The sequence below is a fragment of the Orycteropus afer genome, unplaced genomic scaffold (genome assembly GCF_000298275.1).
Source record: "Orycteropus afer afer isolate SDZICR_OR568_19922 unplaced genomic scaffold, OryAfe1.0 scaffold00384, whole genome shotgun sequence".
Lineage (NCBI taxonomy): Eukaryota > Metazoa > Chordata > Mammalia > Tubulidentata > Orycteropodidae > Orycteropus > Orycteropus afer.
In genome coordinates this window covers 1,992,960-2,013,817 of record NW_006921971.1, presented here as the reverse complement: position 1 = coordinate 2,013,817, position 20,858 = coordinate 1,992,960, and the positions used below count along the sequence as shown (strand labels likewise).

The following is a 20,858-nucleotide window of genomic DNA, read 5'->3' as shown; positions in this document are numbered from 1 at the left end:
TTTCGGTTGCGCGCCAGTCACCGGATCTGCAGCGCCGTGCCCTGGGGGTTATGTGACAGGTGTATCACACAGGTCCACACGCGTGTGGCCTGGTTTATCTACCGCAACATTGTTCCTAGAGGAGAAGATTGCAAACAACTGAAGTGGCCTTTTGGGGACCATTAAAGAAACTGCCAGGGCACACCTGGTGCCTTGAAAGGACCACCGTTGTTATCTCTCGGGTCGCCGCGTGAGGAGAGCGCCTTGCAGGCGGCCTGCACCTGTGCTGCGTCCGGGGACAGTGCAGGGCGCCCATGGGTTTGCGTGGCTCACACGGGGAGACCCGCGAGAGCCGGCGCTCCACGCACAGCCGTGTTTCTCCCCCACAGTTTCCGCCCTTGACAGCGCGCCGTCGTTTTCTGTCATTTGTTCTAGTGGCTTTCGTGGGTTTGACAGTACGTGTATCTTAAAACGCTCTGAAAATGCACAGGTTGATATAGTGAAAGACTTTTCACCTTATATCACGTTACACTTTTTAAAACCAGTGTGAGGACTGAAATACGTCACTTTTACCAAAGTCTTGCCCCACGGTTGCAGTTTTTAAACTTCATTGCAGTGTAGTTCCATCTTAGAATTTAGAATCTTAGTGTTCAAGGGGATTTTATAGTCCCGTCTGCTGGCACCCTGCGTGAGGCAGCTGGCTGCTAACCGACAGATCAGCAGAGGGCTGCGAGAGACAGACGAGGCAGTCGGCTTCCAAACAGGTTTTAAAAAAAAGAACCTGCCATCCAGTTGATTCCAAGCCATAGAGACCCCCATTGGGTTTTCAACGCTATAAATCTTTATGGAAGTAGATTGTCTCCTGCCAAGCAACTGGTGGGTTTGAACCTGTGGTCTTCTGGTTGGTACCTAAATGTCTTACCCACAGATGACAACCAAAAAAAAAAAAAAAACTTCACTGCCCTTGAGTTGATTCGACTCCCAGCAACCCCTCCTTGGGTTTCTGAGGTGGTATCTCTAAGGCACTTGACTGCTAACCAGAAGGCTTGCGGTTCAAACCCACCAGCCACTCCTAGGAAGAAAGGTTGGGCAATCTACTTCCTTAGTGATACTGCCTCGGAAACCCAAGGAGGAAGTCTCTGAGTCATATCCAACTCCACGGCAGTGAGTGGTTTGGTTTGGTTTGGTAGGCCATACGCCACCCCTTGGAACCCTACAGGAGCTGTTCTGTTGTGTCCTCTAGGGGCGCTGTGAATCTGAATCCACTCCCCAGCAGTGGGTTTGATTGGGCGCTCTGGGGGCATAATGTTTAAGGCCTTTGGCTGTTAACCTGAAGGTCAATGTGAGTTCAGACCTACCAGCTACTCCATGGGGGGAAGATGAGGAAATCTACTTCCTTAAAGGTGTACAGCTTTGGAAACCCAGCGGGGGTTACTGGGAGTCAGAGTTGACTTGATGGCAGTGAGTCTTGTTTTTGGATTATCATCATCTAAGATCTGTGTATCACTAGTATTTCTCACAGCACAGTGTGACGGCCACAGGCACATGACGCACCGATGACTCCTGGGAGAATAACGTCAGCGGTCTTCTTCCTCCTAGGCTCCTGTGCCACGCCATGAAAGACCACATAGTGCGCGTTGCCAACGAGGCGGAGTTCATCCTCAACAGGCAGAGAGCTGAGGACGTGCACAAACACGCCGAGTTCGAGGTAAGCTTCCGGGGACCCCCCGACCTGCTATCTGTGCAAAACGAACCGTCACCCACGCCTAAGGTTGCCACGTCGTTTTCCCTAACGAGGGCGTCGGGGAGCCTGTTGGCACAGGCTTGGGTGAACGGCACCCCCAGAGCACACCCATGTCACCTCCCTGCCTCCATGAACAGGACTCTGCTCCACCCTGCCGGGAAGGCCTGCGGAGTTCCCTGCGTCCTGGGGAGAAAGTGGGCGGGGTTTCCTGCCTCCCGGTGAGAGAGGGGGCGGAGTTTCCTGCCATCTGGTGGGAGAGGGGATGGAGTTTCCTGCCTCCTAGTGAGATCGGTGGCGGGGTTTCCTGTCTCCCGGTGAGAAGGGGGCGGAGTTTCCTGCCTTCCAGTGAGAGGGGGGGCATGGTTTCCTGCCTCCCAGTGTGAGAGAGGGCGGGGTTTCCTGTCTCCCGGTGAGAAGGGGGCGGGGTTTCCTGCGTCCTTGGGGGGAAGTGGGTGGGGTTTCCTGCCTCCCGGTGAGAGGGAGTGGGGTTTCCTGCCTCCCGGTGAGAGGGGGGGCGGAGTTACCTGCATCCTGGGGAGAAAGTGGGTGGGGTTTCCTACCTCCTGGTGAGAAGGGGGCGGGGTTGCCTGCCTCCCGGTGAGAAGAGGGCGGAGTTTCCTGCCTTCTGGTGAGAGAGGGGGCGGGGTTTCCTGCCTCCCGGTGAGAAGCCCAGCGGGGACACTTGGACAGTGCTGCACCTGTGAGATGCACCGCAGCAGATAATGTCACCTCAAGTTACACCAAGAAACTCCGGTTTATCCCAAGTGTGGTAACTGGTTCTGCTTGGTCTTCAGAGTTGCAGAAGTAAATTTAGTTCATGTTTTATTTTTGTAATTGATATTTTGTTCATAATCGAAGCACTGTTACTGTAGATTTAAAAAAAAAAAACTCACTGCCATGGAGTCGGATCCGACTCCTAGCGCCCCCTCCTTGGGCTTCCGAGGCGTATCTCTGCGGAAGTAGATCGCCCAGCCCTCCTTATGAATGCAACGCCCATTCTATTCCCATCTGTCGGAGCAAGCAGATTATATGTGTATGTCTCCCCACATATGTATGAATATTCAGTTAACCTTCAACTTCTGTTAGTAAATTACATTCAGAATATGAACTGACTTGCCCACATGCTCAGCCCTATGTCCATCTTATTCCATACGCATAAATATTTACAAAGCTATGTAAAGAAATAAATGAATTTTCAATCCCCAAAGGTCCATGAGTAGAAAACACATGATCATCTCTGTGTTACACATGAAAAAAGACATTTGAAGTATGATCTATCACCTAGTAATATTTTGATCAAAAACGGTCTTTTAAAAAACGTGTGAGGTTTTTGTAATTGCTTGCTGGGATCCGTAGCGCCTCCACACGCTTGGTCTCCTACTAATGTCAGAATTTTAAACAGAGCAGAATGACACTGGCTTCAGAAATGTTGGTGTGGCCTGGTGTTGGACACCGGCTGGACCCTTGGGAGCATTGCAAGTGATCAGTCACCCACCCGTCTATTGACTTGCTGCACAGATGCCAGGAGGGGGGGTGGAGGTGGAGCCCACCATCAGCTTTGATGGGCTTTTTATCTCGGTCCCCCACTCTACTGGTCAGACGACTTGCGACAGGAAGCCGCGGTCCAGTGGGTCTGGCCGGCCAGAAGGCACCAACCACAGCTGCGTGCTTCCACTCAGCCTGCACAGAACCCCGCCTCCACTTGGTCACAAGGGACAGCAGGCACTGGGCGTGTGGCATTGTGACGGCTTTGTTTGGAAAAAAAGTACGTTCACAATGAAGTGTCTGTCAGGGTGACGTTTTGTATCATCTGAACAGTAGCAACGCTGGGGGTTTATCAGGCTGTCACGTGGTAATCGGGACGACAAGGAGATATGGAGCCATCCGTCCTTTGAAGAATATGTTGAGGTATCAGATTTGTCAGAACTGGAAACGAAATAGGGAGCGCTCCCTAACTTCCCACTGCTGTTAGTAAATCGCATTTGCAAGATGATTCCCCTGCGTGATCGCTCATGAGGCAGCCTTATTTCCACCAAGTTAGGCAAGATACTTGGTGGGGCTATAAGTCATGTGAAGATACATAAAAGGGATTTTCAAGCAGTTAGTTAAGGAGCTCTTGAGGCATAGTGGTTAAAGCATTCGGCTGCTAACCAAAAAGTCAGCAGCTGAAACAAACCCCCCAGCTACCCGGCAGCAGTCGGCTTCCCTCAGGATGGACAGCCTTGGTGTCCGGTGGAGCAGTGCCCACCCTGTCCTGCAGGGCGCTGAGTCACGGTGGGCTCAGGGCAGTGGGTGCGGTGTGGGTGTAGACCTCAGTTATGAGCTTCCATCCAGGGTTCAGCTCGTGTCGTTGTTCACGGCCGCTCTTTCATGACGGCCCCTCAAGAACCTCTGTGAAGGGCTTGTCCCAACTGCTCCCTGCAGACTGCTCACACTGCCAGTGGGCTGCCTCCTCTGGGCACTGGGCAGACCCGGGGGCTTCCACAGAAAGGGGGTCAGTGTCTCCACCCCCAGTGTTCACTCACCGGAGGAGTCGGCTCCCATGGACAGTGCCTGGCTGAGGGCGACAGAGGCCTTCAAGCGGACACGCACTTAGTGTTTTTAGGTTATTCATCCATAAAGCATAACTTTAATGTAATGCTGACGTTGAGTGCATCATCCTTCCTTAGTAAATGCGTGTATTTTTAATCTCAATGTTTGTATTTGGGCTTTTTAGGCTAGAGCTGTGTTAATAACTGCATCGTGTGTGTGTGTGTTTGTGTGTGTGTGTGGCTTACCACACACTTAATCCTTTTTAAATTGTAAAAAATGTATAAAAGCCATGACTTTTTACTAGGCTTTTTGGAGGAATTTCTCCATCTCCCACATAAGCCTGGAATTAGGAGAAATGGAGTGCCTCATTTGTGATGGCTGCTTCACACTTAAGTCTCCTTAGTTAAGTCCTGTAATTGTTAAGGAAGAAAAATGAAAATTTAATTTTACTCTCCAATGAGCTAATGAAATATTAACCTCATTACCGAGGCAGATCATTGTACTAATTGGTGATTCCCTCTACAAAAAGACAAATTGGAGAGTGAATTAATCCCTCATAGGCGCCTGTCAGGTTATTTCTGCAGAAGGGCTGGTCTGGGGTGGTCGTCTGTAGCAGTGGACGGGCAGAAAGAATATGTCCAACTACCTTCCACAAAATCCATTGTCACACAGAGTGACAGATGTCACCAGTTATGTGTTCCTGAGATGGTGGGTGCCACCTCCTCTAACCACACAAGAGAAAGAGAGAATCACCATCAGTAGCCCAAGGCCTATTCCTGTGAGGCCAGACATGCTGCCTCCCTCCAGCCCTTTCCAACTCTCACACCAACTGTTCCTCCCGCAGCACCCACCACCTTTCTGCTGGGTTCGATAATTCGCTGCAGTGGCCACACAGAACTCACAGATTATGGGGTTTATTAGGGAAACACCAGGCTCCAATTCAAGTTCAGGAACAATGCTCAGTCTCTCTCCCAGCCCACCGTCTCTCAGCCAACAGTCTCTCTCAGTCTCTCTCCCAGCAGTGCATGTCTCTCGCTGTCTCTTTCTCAGCAGCCCGTGTCTCTCAGGAGTGAGTTTCTCTCAGCAGCATGTCCTTCTCAGCTAGCAGTCAGACTCCTTCTGCCTCTAGGAGGGCTCCTTTTGAGGCTGAACCAACCAATCCCCACATCAGATTTCTATACACCTGAGAGAGAGAGTGAACTTCCCAGAAAGTTACTTTGTGCTACTCCCAACAGAAATACCCCAGGTGGATGGCTTTAACAGTCAGGAGCTACTCAGTTTCTCACAGCAAATTCCACCATGGAGTTTACACAGACTTATGGCTAGGAAAGCCATACCAAGTAATTTACTGCACTGCAGTGGGTATTTTCTTCCCTAGTTATATCACCCACATACGTCCTCAGTGGTGTCAAAACATACTGTAAAGTCACCCTGTACAAAAAGTACTGTATCAAAACTAGAAGTTAGCATTCAAGCCGTGTTCACATCGACCCCTCTGATACAGCAGGGCCTCCGTTGGGAGCCGTGTTGCCGCCGCCAGTGATTGTGGACACACAGCTGCAGGGCTCCCAGGGCAGCTCGTTACTGTGGGAGCAGGAAAGCCAAGAACACGGGGAGCCGCAGAGGCTCTGAACCCCTCGGATGGCAGAGTTGGGAGGGAGACAGGAGATTGTCTCAGCCGCACCTGGCACGGCGCGCAAAAGGAGTTTGCACAATTAATTCAAATCCAGGCCTCAGTTCCTCACCCACAGTCTCTCTCCTCCCCACCACGCTGCCATTCGCGACATGGAGAGGTGTTGCTCAACTGGCAAATGTTTAGTTGGTATCTAATCATCAGAAACATGACTCTCATTTTAGGTGAGGTACAGAATACGGGTTAAAATAGCCCGTAGATTTACCGGATTAGTGAACCACTGTGCATTGAGCATTCTCAGCTACCACCACTATACATAGCAACGTTGTTGTTGTTGTTATGTGCCGTTGAGTCAAACCCGACTCATAGCGACCCCTCCTTGGGTTTCCGAGGTGGTATCACTACGGAAGTGGATTGCCCAACCTTCCTTCCGAGGAGGGGCTGGTGGGTTTGAACCGCCAGCCATCTGGTTAGCAGGCAAGTGTCTTAGCCACTATGCTACCAGAGCTCCCATATATACCAATATGATATATAAATGTTATGTATAAATATACACATTGCAGCCATCACCATGTTTATTTCCAAAACTTGTTCATCCCCTCAAATAGCAGCTCTGTGCCCATGAAGCACTAGCCCCAGTGTTCCCTCCCCGACCCCTGGTAACCACTCACCTCCTGTCTGCCCATGCGTTTGCCTGTTCTAGACAGTTGATGTGAATGAGACCCTACGATATTTCTCCTTTTGTGTCTGGCTTACTTCACATAGAGTATAAAAGCATGTTTTCAGAGTCCGATACAATCAGAAGCACAGAATTGGACAGAACCTTGGCAGTTGTCACTTTAATATCATCCAAAGTCTTTGACACATTCTTTGTGTATACACATGTTGTAAGCACATATTTCTACCACTTTGCAAGGGGCTACCTGCAAACTTTAGAGTCGGCCACCAAAAGGTTACACTTCTGAATTTTTAAGTTTGGATTGTTGCCCTTGACCTTCGAGCGAGAGCCCCTTTCTAAGTCACAGACGAGAGGAAGGTTGATGGGTGTGCATCATCTGTGTTTCCTTATAGTCACAGTGTGCCCAGTACGCCGCTGATCGGAGAGAGGAGGAGAAGATGTGTGACCATCTCATCAGCGCCGCCAAACACCGCGACCACGTGACGGCCAATCAGCTGAAGCAGAAGATTCTCAACATTCTCACCAATAAGCACGGCGCTTGGGGAGCAGTGTCTCACAGGTGGGTGAGCAAACCTACAGGTAAATGGTACTCACAGCCACAGCATGACAGCAGTTAGAAAAGGACGACACATTGGAGAATAGTTAGAAATCATGATTTAAGGTAGTTACTGCTTGACATCCTGAGTGCTGCTTGTTTAGTATGGTTTCAAAGACCTGAACTTCTTAAAGTAGCTCCAGTGGAAGGGATGGTAAATTTAGGATGATACGTGAGACAATTCAAATATCGTGAGGCAATTTTTAGGTGACGGACGTTAGGTATCGTAAGTGGCCCTTTTCAGAGTCCACGCTTCCTCTGTAGTTAAGTTCTGTCATTCTTAACGTGTCTGATGCACCATTGATAATACCATCACTGTTTTTTTTGTGGAAAAGTACTACTTCTTTTAAATTTAAAAAAAATTATTACCAAAAAGACTTTCTTCCATAATTTTCTGTGTGGTCATTCGTCAGAATGATTTCCATCTTAAATCAGGATATTTATAATACAGTATAAAGTGCAAGTAAGACCAGCATTGGATGTTTTGTGGGTATCACATTTTATTTGCACTTTCTGTAGAGTTTTTCGTATTCTAGAAATTTAGCCATGAGGTAGGTCACTGTGTATGGACTGCTGATGTTTTTTACTTGTATATCTTCATATTTTGTATCCCATTAAATGTGTTTATTAAATCTCTGTGTGGCAGAGTTTGGGCTTGGTTAGATGTAAACAGGACACTGTAAGAATTATTCTGGTGGAAGTGACTCTATCAGTCAGGGAAGAACTTCCAGAGCATGGCCAGGCCAGCGTTTTGTCTCGTGACCTGGAATTGTAGGTATCCAATTGAGTTTAGATAGTAAAGTATCACTTTTGTGTTGAAGGTGGGAGTTGTCACCCAATGTCTTTGAGAACAGTCCGCACTGGGTGTCTTACGGTAACAATAACACCGTGGCGTACGTGGACCGTCTCTCTCGTGCCAGACGCCATGCTGAGTGCGGTAACGTGGGTCGTGTCAGTTCCCTTCTGAGCATCTCTGGTGAGGTTGGTCCTGAAGCTTTCTCCCGTGTACACTCAGGAAACTGGCACTTACAGAGGTGAAGTAAACCTTGTGTACTATCACACTGTGTGTAGGAGCCCCCATGGCACAGTGCTTAAGTGTGTGGCTGCTAACTGATAGGTCGGCAGTTCCAACCCACCAGCCACTGCAATGCAGGAAGATATGGCAGTCTGCTGCCAGAAAGAGGACAGCCTAGGAAATCCTTTGGGGAAGTTCTCCTCTGTCACGTGGTGTCACATGGGGGTCTCAATGAGTTGGAGGGGACTCCTTGGCAGGGGGTTTCTGGTCTGCACCAAGAGTGGAGGCCGAGTAGCTGGTCCCCTTGCCCCTCTGTGGGCCTGTCCTTATTCTCTCTCTCGTGGTATGTGACCTGGGTTTATCAGCTTAGTTACCTACAGTCAGGACAGTAGCATTTATTGATAACAGGTCACAGTTCAGCAAGTGTGACTCGAGTTTGCTTTAATTACATTAAGCCACACGTGTTCTACACCCTGTTTAGGTTTTAATGATTTCGCGTTGCTATCAGAATACAGCTCAAGGACGGTGCCCTCACAGCAGTGGTCGTGTGAGAAAAGTGTCCCTGGTAGCTAGTCCACTTACCCTTTTTGATATCCCGTTAGATTGACAGGCGGTGGCGGGACCCTCTGAGGAACGCGTGTCTTCTCTCCTTGCCAGCACTTTAATTCCTGGTGCCGAATCACTGAACACACGCGCACACACACACGCGCACACACACAGTGGTCTGCTACCGTGCAAACTCTCCCTGAGTCACTGCACCATCAGTCTGAAGGGAGGTTCTGGGCCCTGTCAGCTTCCTTAGTGTTGATTAGCCAGTGGCATTCAGTCCTGGACTGTCTTGCTTCTTCATCTCGTTCACTCTGTAGACAGTCTCAACAGTTTCATGGCTTAGAAATGCCGTCAGCTGATAGCTCTATGGTCTCCAGTCCACATCTGCCCCCTATCTCCAGACCTGGGCACCCCTCTGCTTGCCGGCCGGCCTTCTCCATTGGCTGTCCCACAGCCCCCTCACCCTCGACACGTCTCGCCTGAGCTCCTGGCTTCCTCCTAGACCAGCTCCGCCGGCCCAGTAAGCGGCAGCTGCGTTCCTGCCCCTGCCCAGCCATAAACGTTGCTTCGTCCTTGGCTCCTCTCCCCGACGCCCCACATCGCGCCTTCAGCAGTTCTCACCCACCCTGCCACAACGCGGCCGTGCCCGGCCTTAGACCACTCTCGCCGTGACCTCTGGCAGCACCTTGGTCCGAGCCACCGTCCTCCCGCACGTGACGCGTGGCAGCAGCTGTTTGAGTGGCTCTCCCATTGCTGCGCTCGTCCTCCATTCTCAGGGTGTCAGCCCCAGTGACTGTCCTTGGAATGTGAGTCTTTGCCCCGCTCCCTTGAGCCCTCTGAGGCTGTACGATGCAAGACAGTAACCACGAGCCACAAGGGACTGGAACTGAAACGTCATTAAAATGAAATAGAAATCCGGTGCCACGGCTGCGCCAGCCACAGTCGGGTCCCACTGGCTACCACAGTGGGCCACACAGAACATGTCCGTCACTTGTCAAACGCTCCGCTGGGGGCGGCCCTCTTCTCTTGCCGCTGAGAGAAGAACGCTCCCCAGGGCCCAGCGGGCCTGTGCCGCCACCGGCCTCGGTGGCTGCCCCGTGGCCTCCCCTTCCCTTCCGCCGCGGCCCTTTCTGCTCCGGGCACCGCAGCTTCGCGCCGTTCCTCAGGCTGCAGGAGATGCCTTCCCGCCCCGCCCCCACGTGGCCGCCTCCCCGCCTTCTTCAGTCGTCCGTTCACGCGGTGCCTTCTCGCGAGGCCCTGGCCGAGCAGTGCTTTTGCTCCCCCAGCTGTCTCTGTGCCGCCCTGCTCTCGTTGCCCCTCTTCGGTATCCACGAGCAGCCGCCGTATCCCCTTGCTTCACTCACTGACTGCGTGGGTCCCCCCGGGACGGCAGTTTTCTGTCCTAAGTCCACCGCTGCCCTCCGACACCTGGCGTGACATCTGGAGTCGTTCTGCCGCATTTCCAGTTTCCAGGCGCCGTGGAGTCAGCCCGCAGGGAAAGCGGCCTCCCCCGGGTTCGGGTTCTCTCGGGCTGATTTCTTGGAGGCAGGTTGTCAGGCCTTTCCTGTGAGGTGCCTGTGCATGGACTCGAACCCCCAGCCTGTCAGGCAGCAGGCGAGTGTGTTAGCCCCGTCCACCACCCAGAGACTCTGCTGTGTGCTAGGTGCGGACTCAGTATCTGTTGAATGAGTGAGTCAATGGATGAATGAATGAACACTTGGGATACTCCCTTTTTATAGTGATGCTATTGATGATGGAGTAACAGAAAACAAACCAATCCAGTACCTTGGACTAATTTCATATTTTAAATGGAGTAATTTTATTAAATTCCAAAAAGTGCATAAGCCCCGAGTCTGCCCCAAGTCGGGAGTCAGCAGGCTGCTGCCCGTGGTTTCCAGACCTTGCGGCACTGTGCTCAGAAGGGGAGGAACCAGGAGCTTTGTCAAAGGCGGGAACATGTCCCGACACGGACAGTGGCTTCTCAGTGCTGTTGCTCTGCTAACATCTCAAATTTGACTTTCATACAAAGTATCAACTTGAACAAGGCTGTACAGTCTGCAGTGCTGCGGTTAGTTTCTGAATGCAGGCAATGTGGCCCCGTGCACCCTTCCTCCGGACAGGCGTCCTGTGACGTGTGCAGGTGGGACGCGTTCTGGGCTGGTGGCAGGTGGCACTGAAAATGCCCTTCCTCAGCCCTCGCCACAGCTGCTGCCCTTCTCAATGGAGTTCATCCGGCCAAACCTCTTTGCTGTAGTTGTCGGTATTCTGGAAGCGCTGGGCTCTCCGCCGCTGGGTCCCCACCCCCTCTCGGACCTCACATCCTGCCACGCCTCCTCCCCAGGCTCGGTCCACGGCAGCCACATTGGCCGCTGCCTGGTTGGTGAGCATGCCCAGCACCTCCCACTCACGCATGCTGTTCCTCTTCCCGAAATGCTTGGCCGGGCTCTGCTCAGCACTGCCTCGGCAGAGGCCTTCCCCGCCCCGTTCCTCACTCTCTGGCCTGCTTCTCCGTTTTCGTCGTCTTCACAGCTCTTGTCATCAGCTGGTCTCTCCTGCATGTGTTTACATGTTTGTGGATTACCCAGTATCCTTTTGTTTACCACTCCGTCCCCAGAGAGCTGTGCACATAACAGGTTGTAGTAGACGTTCTTTAACGATGAATCGGTGTGGGTGGCTGTCCATATTTGCATACATACATACACACATACATATTTATATACATACGTGTGTACTCGTAGCACTGCATGTGGATGGTAGTTAAGCTCTTTTGGATTAGGTAGTCCACATATACTTGGGTTTTATCATCAGCATTAAGGCATTTTATCATCAGCATTAAGCTCTTTACTGCCTACAGAGCTCTGGTGGTGTAGTGGTTAAGGCATTTACACACTAACCAGAAGGTCAGTGGTTGGAACCCACCAGCTGCTTCGTGGAAGAAGGATGAGGGAGTCCGGTTCTGTGAAGATTGACAGCCTCAGAAGCCCAACGGCGGGTCGCTATGAGTCAGAATCCATTCGATGGCAGTGAGTCTGGTTGGGTTTGGTTCATTTCTACTGACTTCTTTGCCGCGGGATCTTGAGCAAGTAAGTCCATTTCCTTGATGAGCTATGTCCTCATCTGGGAAGTAAGGTTAACTCCTTTCTCACTGGAGTCTTTTCAGGATAACACAAAATACTGTATGTATTAACCCAATGTCTTAACCCAGTGTCTGCGTCTGCTGTCTGCTGGTCTCTCTGTCCCTCAGTCTGCCCTTTGCAAAGGGCCCTTTATTTACGTTTCCCCCGTGCCACTTCATCCCCACGCCACTTAAGCACCAGCTCCCATGAAGTGTGTCGTTAGTGTCAGGTGACGACGTTCATTCCGTCGCGGACCACTCTCGTGCGGGCGTGCTGGCGGCTGGCAGATTGGCTCCTGCCTCACAGAGCATGCATACAACCTAGGAGTGATGTAATAGCCTACAGTGTACTGGGGGGGAGAGCACTGTGCACCGAAGGAGGGCCTGGGACAGAGGGCCCTTCCTGTGGGTGATGGAGGTGGGCGGCTTCTTTGAAGACGGTTCCGCTGAGGCCTGAAGGGAAGGGCTGGGTCAGCAAAGTGGGGGAGTGGGAGACCCTCGGAGAGACGCCGCGCAGACTCTGAGCTTCGAAAGAGCGAAGAAACAGACGCAAAGGAAAGAGAAGAGAAGTCCCCGGAAGGAGGGGAGAGAGGCTGGAGACGCAGCTGGTCAGCGACCTGGGGCCGGAGGGTGGCACGGCGTTGATCGTGTTCGATCACCTGGAATAGCCATGGTGGCATGGCATTGATCGTGTTCGGTCACCTGGAGGAGCCCTGGTGGCGTGGTGTTTATCATGGTTTTTCATGTTAAACATGACTGTTGAAATTTTAAGGAGCTTTGGGGGTGCAGCACTAAGGCGTATGACTGCCAACCAGAAGGTTGGCGGTTCACGTTAGTGGCAGTTCCCATGTGCTGAGCACCAGTAGGATCTCTGCTGATACTTTTCATACCTTTTTTTCTATCCCTTTTTCCCATTGTACATGTAAGAAACATGAGACACACACAGACACGTGCATAACCAGCTCAGTGTTACCAAGCAACCAAGTAACAGGATGGGATTTTAATCTAGATCTATCTGATTCATTCCGATGATAAAATGAATGACTGATTACTGTGTTAATTATAAAACATTTCAAGTGAAATAAGGAAACACAAAACACCACTATAATAGGACCAATTCATAAATCTAGAGTTGAGAGAGTATTTTTTAAAGGTTACAAATGAAACTTCTGAACTGCCTGACACTGGAGTGATCCGCACAGATGGCAAGACAGAGCCTGGGGTGTGAATGCAGCAGGGCTGACTGACAAAACCGGTCAGACAAACAGTCTCCAGAGCAGGTTAACAGGACCAGTGTTTTACAATATAATATTTTAAATAGCCAGACAGCAGTCCAAAATTATTCAATATACAAAGATCCATGAAATCTTTACCATTTCTGAAGGCAAAAGACAACTACATCTGCTGGTCCCGACGTTAACCAGATGTGGGACTGTCTAGGCAGTCAGAACCGACCCAGCGGCTGTGGGACCGTCTCAGCGGTCAGAACTGACTCAGCGGCTATGGAACCATCTCGGTGGTCAGAACTGACTCAGCGGCCGTGGGACCGTCTCGGCATCAGAACTGACCCAGCGGCCGTGGGACTGTCTCGGCGGTCAGAACTGACTCAGCGGCAGCTAGCAAAGCAGTGCTGTGACCATAGCCCAGGAGGTGATGAAACTGCTTGGAGTGAGTTGAATACGGAAGATTTCATCAGAGGAATGGGATGTATAAAGAGAGATTCATATGAAAATGCAAAGGTCCTGTCTGATATAAAGACTCCCTCAGTAAATTCAAGAGTAGAAGGAAGATGGCAAAAGACTTGCAGATAGAACCAGAATTATATAGTCAAGGAACAGAAAGAAAATAGATCCCAAAAAAAGGTGAACATGGTCTCAGGCCCCCGGGGAACCCCATCCAAAGGTCTAATATTAAAATCATTAGAGCCCTGGAAGAGGACAAAGGTACTGGTGCAGAAAAGAGATTTTAAATGGTTGTAAACTTAATCCAATTAAAGACCACAGAAGCTCAGAGAACCCCAAATAGGATAAACTCAATTAAAACTACACCTAGACACATCTTAATTAATCTTTGGAAACAAAGATAAAGAAAAAGCTTATAAACATACAGAGAAAAACAATGTATTACATATAAAGACATAAATTAAAATGGTAGATTTGAATCCAAATATATCTATAATTATATTAAATGAAAATGATGTAAATACCCCAATTAAAAGACAGTGATTGTCAGATTGGACTAAAGTATGCTGTTGGCAAGTGACCCATTTTAAATACACAGCTATAAATAGACTAACCGTAAAATGATGGGGAATGTTATGCTATCATTCCAGCAACAGTGGAATGGCTGGATGAATAGCAGATGAACTAGGCATCAGAGAAGAAAAATTACCAGGATAAGCAGGGACTTCCACAGATCATATTATGGGCCATATGTCAAACTTTAATAAATTCAAAAGAAATGAAATCAAAGAATGATATTAGACTATAACAGAATTAAGTTAGAAATCAATAAGAGAAATAGATCTGCAAAGCCCTCTGTGAGTTTTAAAGTCAACAATGTGCACCTTAATAACACAGGGGTGGATAGGAGAGCATTCTCAAGGGAAATGAGAAAATACCTGGACTGAAGGGAGGTGGGAATCAGCATTTCAGAGACTGTCGCATGCCAGTGGAGAAGGATTTATCTGAAAAATTATCACAAGAAATGTTTAGATGAAGAAAAAAAGACAGGTCTCAACTCAGTAATCTAAGCTTCAACCTTCAGAAACTAGAAAAAAGCAGAGCAGATTAAAGAAAGCAAACGGGGGAAAATAATAAAAGCCAGAGCAGAAATCAGTGGAATGAAAACCAGGGAGGTGCACCCCTTAGAACAGTCAGCCCTGGGAGATGAGCAGGGCAGCATGTGCACAGGGAGAGAGCCCAGGGGCGGGAGCACACAGGAAAGAAGGCCCCGGGAGCAGGGAACCCTGGGAGGCAGTGGGAAGAGAGCTGCTCCACGGTGGGGATTGCGATCGGTGTCACAAAGCAAAACGCATATGATCCGTTGAATGGAAAACGAATTTGCTCTGTAAATTTCTACCCAAATCACAATAAAGACCAAAGAAAAACAGAAAAGCAATAAAGTAAAAAAAAAAAAAAAACCAGGTTCATTCAAAAGATTAGTAGAGGTGGTAAAGCTCTAGTTAGAATGACCAAGGGGAAAAAAAAATAGAAAAAACGTAAGTTATGAATATCAGAACTAAGAGAGGAAATATCACAGGAGATCCTCTAGACCTAAAAGGATGGTTAATATAGGGAATTTTCCACCACTCATCTGTCAGTGTGTCCTACTGTGGTGGCTTGCATGTTGCAGGTTGCTGTGCCACCGGGATTTCAAATACCAGTAAAGTTAGCTATGATGGACAGATGTCCGTGAAGCCTCCAGACTGGGACAGATTGGAAAGAAGGACAGGGCCATCCACTTCTGAAAAACGTAGCCATTGAAAACCTTATGAATAACAGTGAAACACGGTCCGATGTATTACTAGGAAACTTTATGAATAGCCATGAAACATTGTCTGATACAGTGCTGGAAGATGAGCCCCTCAGGTTGGAAGGCACTCAAAATATAACAGGTGAAGAGCTGCCTTCTCAAAGTAGAGTCAACCTTAATGACGTGGATGGAGTAAAGCTTTCGGGACCACCATGATGGGGCACTGCGCTAAATGGGAACAAACAGCTGCAACGATCCATTAATAATCAGAACATGGAATGTACAAAGTGTGAATCTAGGAAAATTAGGACTGTCAAAAATGAAATGGAAATAAGCATTCATCGAGTCAGATCCGACACGTAGTGACCCCTCCTTGGGTTTCTGAGGCAGTATCGCTATGGAAGTAAATTGCCCAACCTTCCTTCCGAGAGTGGCTAGTGGGTTTGAACTGCCAGCCTTCTGGTTAACAGTCAAATGCCTTAGGCACTACGCCACCAGAGTTTCCATCTTAAGCATTAGTGAGCTGAAAAGGACTTGTATTGGCCATTTTGAATCAGAGAATAATATGGCCTACCTATGCTGAGGATGATAAATTGAAGAGGAATAGTGTCACATTCATCATCACAAAGAACATTTCAAGATCTGTCCTGAAGTACAGTGCTGTCAGTGATAGGATAATATCCATATACCTACAAGGAAAACCACTTAATACTACAATTATTCAGATTTACACACCAACCACTAAAGCCAAAGATGAAGAAATTGTAGATTTTTACCAACTTCTGCAGTCTGAAATTGACCAAACATGCAATCAGGATGTATTGATTATTACTGGTGATTGGAATGTGAATGTTGGAAACAAAGAAGAAGCATCAGTAGTTGGAAAATATGGCCTTGGTGATAGAAATGACACCAGAGATCTCATGATAGAATTTTACAAGACTTGTGACTTATTCATTGAAAATACCATTTTTCAACAACATAACTGGTAGCTATATGCATGGACCTCACTGGACGGAGTACACAGGAATCAGATCAACCACATCTGTGGAAAGAGGCAATGGAGGAGAACAGTATCTCCACTCAAAACAATGCCAGGAGCTGACTGTGGACAGACCATCAACTGCTCATATGCAAGTTCAAGTTAAAACTGAAGACAATTAAAACAAGTCCACCAGAGCCAAAATATGACCTTGATTATATCCCAGCTAAATTTAGAGACCCTCTAAAGAATGGATTTGACACATTGAACACCAGTGATAGAAGACCAGACAAGTTGCGGGATGACATCAAGAACGTTATACGTGAAGAAAGCAAACAGTCATTAAAAAGACAGGAAAGGAAGCAAAGACCAAAATAGATGTCGGAAGAGACTCTGAAACTTGCTCTTGAACAGAGAGTAGCTAAAGCAAATGGAAGAAATGATGGCATAAAAGAGCTGAACAGAAGATTTCAAAGGGCAGCTTGAGAAGACAAAGTAAAGTATTATGATGAAATGTGCAAAGACCTGGAGTTAGAAAACAAGAAGGGAAGAACATGCTTAATTAAGCATTGCTCAAGGTGAAAGAACTGAAGAAATAATTCAAACCTCGAGTTGCACTATTGCAGGATTCTGTGGGCAAAATATTGACTGATACAGAAAGCCTCAAAAGAAGATGGAAAGAATACATAGAGTCACTGCACCAGAAAGAATTGGGCAATGTTCAGCTACTTCAGAAGGTAACATGATTAAGAACCAATGATATTGAAGAAAGAAATCCATGCTGCACTGAAGGAATTGGTGAAAAACAAGGCTCCGGGAATTAACGGAACAACCATTGAGATGTTTCAACAAACAGGCACAGCACTGGAGGTGCTTCCTTATTTATGCCGAGAAATTCGGAAGACACCTAACTGGCCAACCAACTAGAAGAGATCCATGTTTGTACCCATTCAAAAAAAAAGGTGATCCAACAGAATGTGGAAATTATCGAACAGCATCAATAATATCACATGCAAGTTAAATTTTGCCGAAGATAATTCAAAAATGGTTGTAGCAGTATATTGATCATCCATATTAAAGACTGTAGTCTTTGATCTTCATCAGTAAGTACTTCAAGTTGTCTTCACCTTTCAGCAACCAAGGTTGTATCAGGGAACTTCCAGAAATTCAAGCTGGATTCAGAAGAGGACATGGAAGAAGGGATATCATGGCTGAGCTCAGATGGATCTTGGCTGAAAGCAGAGAATAGCAGAAGGATGTTTACCTGTGTTTTATTGACTCTGCAAAGGCATCTGACTCTGTGGATCATAACAAATTGTGGGTAACATTGAGAAGAATGGGAATTCCAGAACACTTGATTGTGCTCATGAGGAACCTGTACATAGACCAAGAGGCTGTCGTTCAGACAGAACAAGGGGATACAGTATGGTTTAAAATCAGGAAGGGTGTGCATCAGGGTTGCATCCTTTCCCCACACTTATTCAATCTTTATGCTGAGCAAATAATCTGAGAAAGTGGACTATATGAAGAGGACACGGCATTAGGATTGGAGGAAGACTCATTAATAACCTGTGATATGCAGATGACACAGCGTTGCTTGCTGAAAGTGAAGGTGACCTGAAGCACTTACTGATGAAGAAGAAAAACTTTAGCCTTCAATATGGATTACACCTAAATGTAAACAAACAAACAAAAAAAGTCCTCACCACTGACCAATAAGCAACGTCATGATAAATGAAAAGAGTGAAGTTGTCAGGTGTTGTAGTTAAGGTTGTGTGTCAGCTTGGCTGGGACTGGTTGAGTGGGTGGACCGCTGGTGGTAGTAATTCCCCATGATGAGACTGGCAATCAATTCCATGGTGGAATCTACCACAAGCAGCTGAGTAGCTGCCTTTGGGATGTGGTCTGCTTCCCGTGTATAAGAAGCAGCCTTGGGGAATGGTCTCTAGCTTATGGCACACTTGAACCCTACATGTAGCCGTGTCGTTGTTCAGCAGCCTGCTGTGCTCTGTGGATCTTGGGACTTTGAATGGACTTGAATTAATGGCCTGCCGTGTGGTTTGGTAACATCAGGACTGTGCCGTGTTACTTGCCAACCTTGGGTTTGTCAGCCTCCACAGCCAGCAGCTGAATGAAGAAAAGCCTCCAGCTTCAGTGGGCCGGGAGCAGGAGGCAGAGCTGAAGTCTAACTTTGAGGGGCTTTCCCCCAGCCCCTAGAGCCTGGCACTCTGAACTCAGACTCAAATCCTCCAAATTGTAAGAATAAACTCCTGTTTGTTCAGGCATCCCACTTGTGGTGTATCCTGACAGAGTGGCACTGGGGAACCAGTACATCGGGGATTTCCTTTTCCTGGGATCCACAGTCAACACCCATGAAAGCACAGTCGAGAAATCAGACACCACACTGCACTGGAAACATCTGCTGCGAGACCTGTTTAAAGTGTTAAGAACCAAATGTGTCATTTTGAAGACTGAAGTACACCTAACCCAAGCCAGGGTATTTTCAGTCACTTCATATGGATGTGAAAGCTGATGCTTTTGAGTTGTTGTGTTGGTGAAGAACACTGAAAATACCATGGACTGCCAGAAGAATGATCAAATCTGTCCTGGAGGAAGTACAGCCGGAGTGCTCCTTGGACGACGCAAGAATGGCCAGACTTCGTCTCACCTACCTTGGTCATGTTATCAGAAGGGACCATCCCCTGGAGAAGGATATCATGCCTGGTAAAGTAGATGGAGCTCGGGTAGCGTAGTGCCTAAGGCACTTGACTGCTAACCAGAAGGCTGGCAGTTCAAACCCGCCAGCCACTCCTCAGAAGGAAGATGGGGCAATCTACTTCCACAGTGATACTGCCTCAGAAACCCAAGGAGGGGTCGCTATGAGTCGGGTCCGACTCGATGGCACATAACAACAACAACAACCAAGTAGATGGTCAGTGAAGAAGGAGAACCCCTCCACGAGGTGGGTTGACACAGTGGCTGTAATGATGTGCTCAAGCATAGGAGGGATTGGGAGCATGGCGTGGTACCAGGCAGGGTTTCATTATGTTGGACGCAGAGTCACTGCGAGGTGGGGCTGAATTGACAGCACGTAATGACAACAGGGAGTTCAGCAACTTAGATGAAATGGTCCAATCCCTTGAAAGACAGAAACTTTTAAAGCTCACTCAAGAAGAGATACTCTCAATAGCCCCATATATGTAAAAGAAATTGAATTCACGATTAAAAGCCTTACACACGCACACATACAAACTTCATCACTCCAGGTCCATAGGGTTTCACTGGAAATTCTGTGAACTATTTAAAGAAGAAATAACATGAATTTTACATAATCTCTTCTAATAATAGAAGAGGAAGGAACATTTTCCAACTTTTTTTAATGAGTCTAGAAATTCCTTTATACTAAAGCCAGGAAAAAAAAAAAAAGGAATTCCAAGGGGGGGGCGGACTGCAAACAAATATCTCTCATGAAGGTGGGCATACAAATCCTTAAAAATGTTAGCAAATGAAATCCAACAATATATAAGAGAAATCATACATCATGACCAAGTGGGATTTATACCAGGAATGCAAGGCTAGTTCAACATCTGTCAGTACATATATATACTTCATCATATTAACATACTGTGGTGGTTACATTTGTGTGTCAGCTTGGCTGGGCTGGGCAGCTGGATATAGTATTCCCCATGATGAGACTGGTAATCAACTCCATGGTGAAATCTACTGTGAGCAGCTGAATAGCTGACTTTGGGATGGGGTTTGCTTCCCATATATAATTGGCAGCTTTGGGAATGGTCTCTAGTTTATGGCATGTTTGGACCCTGCATGTAACCGTGTCATTGTTCAGCAGCCTGCCACGCTGTGCCAACCTTGAGACTTACAATGGACTTGAGTTAATGGCCTGCCGTGTGGTTTGGTAACATCAGGACTGTGCCATTTTATTTGTCAACCTTGGATTTGTTAGCCTCAGCAGCCAGCAGCTGTCTAAGAAAAGCCTCTAGCTCCAGTGGGCCAGGAGCAGGAGGCACAGCTGAACCCCAAAGTTGAGGGGCTTTCACCCAGCCCCTAGAGACTGGCACTTTGAACTTGGACTTAAAGCCTCCAAATTGTAAGAATAAACTTCTGTTTAAGGCCGTTCTTGTCAGAGTGGCACTAGGTAACCAGAACACATACCAGAGAAGAAAAATTACATGATCGTCTGAACAGATAAGAAAAAGCAGTTGACAAAATTAAACATTTCTTCATGACAAAGCCTCTCATCAAACTATGAGTAAAAGATAACTTCCTGAACCTGATGACAGATTTCTACAAAGAAACTAGTCAGCTTCATACGTCATGATGAAAGACTGGGTGGTTTACTCTTGTTGTTGTTGTGTTGTTATGTGCCATCGAGTCGGCCCCGACTCATAGCGACCCCTCCTTGGGTTTCCAAGGCAGTATCACTACAGAAGTAGGATTGCCCAAAGCCTTCCTTCCGAGGAGTGGCTGGTGGGTTTGAACCGCCAGCCTTCTGGTTAGCAGTCAAGTGCCTTAGGCACTATGCTACCAGAGCTCCTGTTTA

General features: G+C 47.9%; 1 protein-coding gene across 1 annotated transcript in view; it reads left to right on the top strand.

Moving 5' to 3' along the window:
* Positions 1-20,858, top strand: part of NBEA (neurobeachin) — a gene marked incomplete at its 5' end in the record, with an annotated part of 985,874 nt that overhangs the window by 618,475 nt on the left and 346,541 nt on the right. The window contains 2 exons of the mRNA XM_042782600.1: positions 1,579-1,687; positions 6,960-7,126. Of these exons, the coding sequence (XP_042638534.1) occupies positions 1,579-1,687; positions 6,960-7,126 (276 nt within the window). The remainder of the gene's footprint in view (positions 1-1,578; positions 1,688-6,959; positions 7,127-20,858) is intronic.